General features: G+C 53.4%; 1 protein-coding gene across 1 annotated transcript; it reads left to right on the top strand.

The window, feature by feature from the left end:
- Positions 1–3,773: 3,773 nt before the first annotated feature.
- On the top strand, positions 3,774–4,975 carry LOC110293418 (keratin-associated protein 16-1-like). The gene is made up of 3 exons (XM_021161242.1): positions 3,774–4,191; positions 4,378–4,652; positions 4,706–4,975. Exons 1-3 carry the CDS (start codon positions 3,774–3,776, stop codon positions 4,973–4,975), a joined length of 963 nt encoding a protein of 320 aa, XP_021016901.1.
- Positions 4,976–5,640: the final 665 nt, after the last annotated feature.

Here is a 5,640-nt window from a genome sequence, read left to right as displayed (position 1 = left end):
CTTAGGAATCTCCCTTGACTCTCCAAGGTGATCTTGGAATCCTGGGGGAGGGGGGTCAATCCACAGGCTGCTTTATCTAGGGGTGCCTAAGGTCTAAGAACAAGGGAAATGTGGGAGTGATAGTCCCAGCACTGTGGGGCTGTGGTCTTCCCTCCGAGGGTGTGAACTACAGGAGGGAAGCCCCTCTTGGCAATGCTGGTGGCAGGGAGGGAGCAATGATCAGAGAGTCTCAGACACACTGAAAAGCTATTCCTTTCCCCACCTGGATTGCTGCCGGCTGAGGGCTACAGTGGAGGACGGGTGGGCAGAACATGGAGTCTGCTGGAAACGGAAGCTGAGAGTTCCTTGGTTGGATAAGGCAGGGGCCCTGTCTGAGGTAAAAAGCACAGTGTGAGACCTAAAACACATTTTATTGTTACCTTGTCCTCCTTAGAGCATTAGGGACACAGAAGAACTGGGATCCAATGGGAAGGACCAGTATTGAAAAGACTGGCACCTGCAGGAGCATCCTTGGAGAGCATCCCTGGAGAGCTTCCCTGGAGGGTACCCATGAAGGGTGCCCTTAGAGGGATGCTAGTAGATTTAAATGTCAAGTTGGGGCTTACAGACTTTGGAATCAGCTTTCTGAATGCAAATCCTGCCTCACTTTTTTGTTTGCTTATTTTGTTTCCCATCTCTACCCAGGATGCTGGACAAATCTCCGGGTCTCGGTTTTCTCATCTGTGAAATGAGACCATGGAATCGCCCCCTCGAAACATTGGACTAAGGGTTGAATCTGAGCCCACATGCTTTCTGCAGAGCACAGGCCCCCCAGCCAGTGTCAGCAGGGCAGTTTGGGTTGGGCTCCTAGGGAGGTGGGTGGGACCGACAGCCTTGGAGTTCTCCTCTGACCTCAGAAACACCTGGAGGGTAGAATGGTGAGGATGGAGCATCTCATTAAAGAAACTGAATCTCTGGCAGGCAAAGTGGCTTCTTTACGCTTTTATTTATGGCTGAACTGCTGAGGAGAGACTGAGACCTGTCCCTGTCCATGTCACTGTGCAACTCTGGAGGCCAGGATGGTGTCTGAGCCTGACGGGGCTGCTCCAGGTCTCCTATGCCTCTGGGAGGCTCCTGTAGCTCAGCCTGAATATGCCAGAAAGGGGGTCACATGTGATCCCAGATGCTGGGGGAGCAGCCAGCTGCCCCTCCCAAAGCTGACAGGTGCTTCCTTTCCCACCCTCTCCTTACTCTCTCCTCTCACCCTAGCACGGGGCTGCTCTACCCACTCCCCATGGGTTGCTCCGTCTGGATGGAACAGAGGCCCAAGCTTTCCTCATAGTAATGTAAGCACTGCATTTCCATTGAAATCCCTGCCTGGATGAGCTGTTGGCTAGAAGGTTTAACTCGTGTACACAGGGAGAGCTCACGGGCTTGTCCCTAATATTTATTCTGGTGACTGTAACATGCAGATAAGGTGAGTGCCTGGCGCCGGCACACAGAATAAATTTACATTCTGGAAGCCACTAAAAGCTGAGTATACAAGGCATTATGGGCCTGGATGGGGGCCTAGGAGGAGAAAGCCAGCTTTTACCTCAGCAGGTTCTGCCTGTGATGCTCCAAGCCTTGTACTTGAAGCCCAGCGTCGGCCTGTCAGCCCCTGGGTCTGAGACAGCTGAAAGCTTGGCTTTGTGGTGAGGAACCTCCATCACCACCAAGCTAAGACACCCAGCTGCTGATCCAGCTCCACCCACACTGACCCACAGTGGACATTTGAGGCTTCTGGGTTTGCCTTTGTGAAACCCTTCCTGCCCCTCAGCTGGACCAGAACTCCCTCAACCACGATCCCTAAACCCACAGGAGCAGGAGGGGATCTTCTACTGCTCACTGAGGAGTCTTAGCGCAGGGGTGGTATATACCACATGAGTAATGATTGTATCCTTTGCAAAGCCTGCTGCAGTGGGTCTGCCCCATGAAGCTGGATAAGGATGGAGTGGGGCCAGAGTGGCAGGAACCTGGGTAACCTCACATGGTGGAAGGGGTACAGAGTTAGGGACTGAACCCCCTCACTCTGCATTCATTTTTACCTGTTGAGAAACTTTAGGTTGGAGGTGACTTCTGGAAAGAGTAGGAGCAAGACCTATGTCAGAGCCTTGGTATCCTTAGCTGAGCAACCTTGGAAAAAATACTTGACATCTCTGTGTTCAGCTTGCTCCACTGTGACACAGGATGATGAGAATTCTTATCCCATACTAGGGTAACTTCTGGTACACAGAAGGCATTTAATAAGTGCTCCAATCTTTGTACCACATATCCATTCTCACTATAGAACATGTTCAGGAACAGAAGCACTAAACAATGAGGGAGCTATAACCATGAACATTGGTCCTGCCACTGCCTACCCAGGGTGGGAAGATAGAGTGAGGGGTGGCTGTGTGAGGGTGCAACAGTGTGGGTCTCCACAGCCAGGGCTGTGCCATCCCATTGCCAGCAGCAGAGGCCACTGCCCAGCCACTGCTGGGACACCACTCATCTAGGAGGCCAGCTGGCAGACAGACTACATTGGTCCTCTTCCATGGAAAGGCCCAGCAGCTGTTTACCCAGGAATAGATGTATGTTCCTGGTAGGCAGTTGTCTTTCCTGTCTGCAGGGCCCAGGCTGCTCCAAAACCCAGAGCTTTAGAAGTGTCTCATCCACTGGCCCTGCTCCCACCCAGCAGAGTACCAGGCTAGGGACTGAGTTACTGTGAGCAGGTGCAGCAGCAGGCTTGGGCAGTAAAGAGCAAGACATTTACATAGTATTTGCACCTCCTGAAAACTGCCAGCTTCAAAGAGGGCTGTGCTGTTCTTCTGAGAGCCCAGTTTAGAGTTACATTGGAGTAAGATTTCTGAGGATGGTCCTCCAGCCTATAAAACATGCTGCACACATAGACTGCTGGTACTTCTTGGGGCGGGGAGATCTGTTCCTAACAGGAATACAAAGACTTGGGTCTGGGGTGATGGCTCCTCAGTTGGTAAAGTGCTTATTGTATAAGCATGTGGACTTCAGTTCCACCCATTGAACCCATATTTAAAAAACCAACCAACCAACCCAACCCAACCAACTCAACCAACCAACCCAACCAACCCACCCACCCACCCAACCAACCAACCCAACCAACTAACCAACCAACACAACCAAGTAACCAACCAACCAACCCAACTAACCAATCAAACCAACCAACAAACCTAACCCATCCAATTAACCAATCAAACCAACCAACCCAACCAATCAGCCAGCCAACCAACCAACCTTCAAAAAAAAAACCAAAATGAAAAACCCAAAAACAGGTATGGTAGGCTTCACTTGTCACCCCAGAGCTGGTGAAATAGAAGTATGTGGACCCACAGAGCCAACAGTCAGTCTAGCCACTTGGCCAGCTCTCTTCAAAGAGCAGGTCCTCCCTGGGAGGGCATGATGTCCAAGGCTCAGATACCCTGTGGAATAGGAACTGGGTCATATTTCCAAGCTCCCAGATGAGTGGCCAAGGATACATGGTCAGAGGAGGGGAGGGTTCAAATTGAGGAGGAGAGATTGAGTCTTGGGGAAGTGGTGGGGTCTGCTTCAGTTCAGGAATTCCACTTATCTACACTTTCTTGAAGGTAGTGAGGTCCCTGGAATGCTCCAGGAGAGAGCCCATCTCTCTCAAGAGATTCATTAACACAGAAAAGAGCTGAGGAGACTGAATAGACTGAGACAGACATAGGGACTTAGTATCCTTTTGCCTTGACCCCTACAGCTGCAGTGTGCTGGGAATGGAGGCTCTCTGTGAGGAGGCCCTCTATGAGGAGGTTCTCTCTGAGGACAGCCACTGTGAGGACAGCCTCTGTGAGGAGGCCCTGTGTGAGGAAGGTCTCTACGAGGAGGGTCTCTGTGAGGACAGCCTCTGTGAAGAGGCTCTCTATGAGGAGGCCCTTTGTGAGGAGGCTGTATGTGAGGAGACCCTCTGTGAGGAGGCTCTCTGTAGGGACAGCCACTGTGAGGAGGCTCTCTCTGAGGAGGCCCACTGTGAGGAAACCCTCTGTGAGGAGGCCCTCTGTCAGGAGACTCTCTGTGAGGATAGCCAATGTGAGGACAGCCTCTGTGAGGACAGCCTCTGTGAGGAAGCCCTCTGTAGGGACAACCACTGTGAGGACAGCCACTGTGAGGAGGCTCTCTATGAGGAGGCCACCTGTGAGGAGGCTCTCTGAGACCAGCCACTGTGAGGACAGCCTCTGTGAGGAGGCCCTCTGTGAGGAGACCCTTTGTGAGGAGGCTTTCTGTGAGGAGGCCCTCTGTGAGGAGACCCTCTGTGAAGAGACCCTCTATGAGGAGACCCTCTGTGAGGAGGCCTTCTGTGAGGAGACCTTCTGTGAGGAGGTCTCTGTGAAGAGGCTCTCTCTGAGGACAGCCACTGTGAGGACAGCCTCTGTGAGGAGGCTCTCTGTGAGGAGGTTATCTGTGAGGAGGGTCTCTGTGAGGACAGTCTCTGTGAGGAGGCCCTTTATGAGGAGGCCGTCTGTGAGGAGACCCTCTGTGAGGAGGCTCTCTGTGAGGAGGCCCTCTGTGAGGAGACCCTCTGTGAGGAGGCCTTCTGTGAGGAGACCTTCTCTGAGGAGGCTTTCTGTGAGGAGGCCTCTGTGAAGAGACTCTCTGTGAGGACAGCCACTGTGAGGACAGCCTCTGTGAGGAGGCCCTCTGTGAGGAGACTCTCTCTGAGGACAGCTTCTGTGAGGAGGCCATCTATGAGGAGGACATCTGTGAGGAGGCCCTCTGTGAGGAGTCCCTCTTTGATGAGACCCTCAGTGAGGACAGCCACTGTGAGGACAGTATCTGTGAGGAGGCTCTCTCTGAGGGCAGCCATTGTGAGGACAGCCTCTGTGAGGTGGCCCTCTGTGAGGAGGCTCTCTGTGAGGAGGACCTCTGTGAGGAGTCCCTCTATGAGGAGGCCCTCTGTGAGGAGGCCGTCTGTGAATGAGGAGGCTCTCTCTGAGGATAGCCACTGTGAGGAGGCTCTGTGAGGAGACCCTCTGTAGGGACAGCCACTGTGAGGATAGCCTCTATGAGGAGGCCCTTTGTGAGGAGGCCCTCTGTGAAGAGGCCCTCTGTGAGGAGGGTCTCTGTGAGGACAGCCTCTGTGAGGAGGCCCTCTGTAGGGATAGCCACTGTGAGGATAGCCTCTGTGAGGTAGCCCTCTGTGAAGAGGTTCTCTCTGAGGACAGCCACTGTGAGGACAGCTTCTGTAAGGAGGCCCTCTGTGAGGAGGCCCTCTGTGAGGAGGCCCTCTGTGAGGAGGCTCTGTGAGGAGGCCTTATATTAGGAGGTTCTCTTTGAGGACAGCCTCTGTGAGGAGGCCCTCTATGAGGAGGCCCTCTGTGAGGAGGCTCTCTGTGAGGAAGTCCTCTGTGAAGAGACCCTCTGTGAGGACAGCCACTGTGAGGACAGCCTCTGTGAGGAGGCCCCATCTGAGGATGCTCTTTGTGAGGAGGCCCTCTGTGAGTGGTCCCTTTATGAGGAGGCCCTCTGTGAGGATGCTCTCTGTGAGGATAGCCACTGTGAGGACAACCTCTGTGAGGAGGCTCTCTGTGAGGAGGCCCTCTGTGAGGAAGCCCTCTGTGAGGAGACTCTCTGTGAGGACAGCCA

Source organism: Mus caroli, chromosome 4 (genome assembly GCF_900094665.2).
Source record: "Mus caroli chromosome 4, CAROLI_EIJ_v1.1, whole genome shotgun sequence".
Lineage (NCBI taxonomy): Eukaryota > Metazoa > Chordata > Mammalia > Rodentia > Muridae > Mus > Mus caroli.
The sequence above is the reverse complement of the archived record's forward strand: the minus strand, read 5'-3'. Positions and strand labels throughout refer to the sequence as shown.

What these genes read in the sequence shown, in the direction of transcription:
- LOC110293418 (XM_021161242.1), top strand. Translation starts at nt 3,774, where the DNA reads ATGGAGGCTCTCTGTGAGGAGGCCCTCTATGAGGAGGTTCTCTCTGAG. An exon ending in TCTCTATGAGGAGGCCACCT is followed by an intron (nt 4,192 to 4,377) that starts GTGAGGAGGCTC and finishes TTCTGTGAGGAG; the next exon opens with GTCTCTGTGAAGAGGCTCTC. An exon ending in CCTCTGTGAAGAGACTCTCT is followed by an intron (nt 4,653 to 4,705) that starts GTGAGGACAGCC and finishes CTCTGTGAGGAG; the next exon opens with ACTCTCTCTGAGGACAGCTT.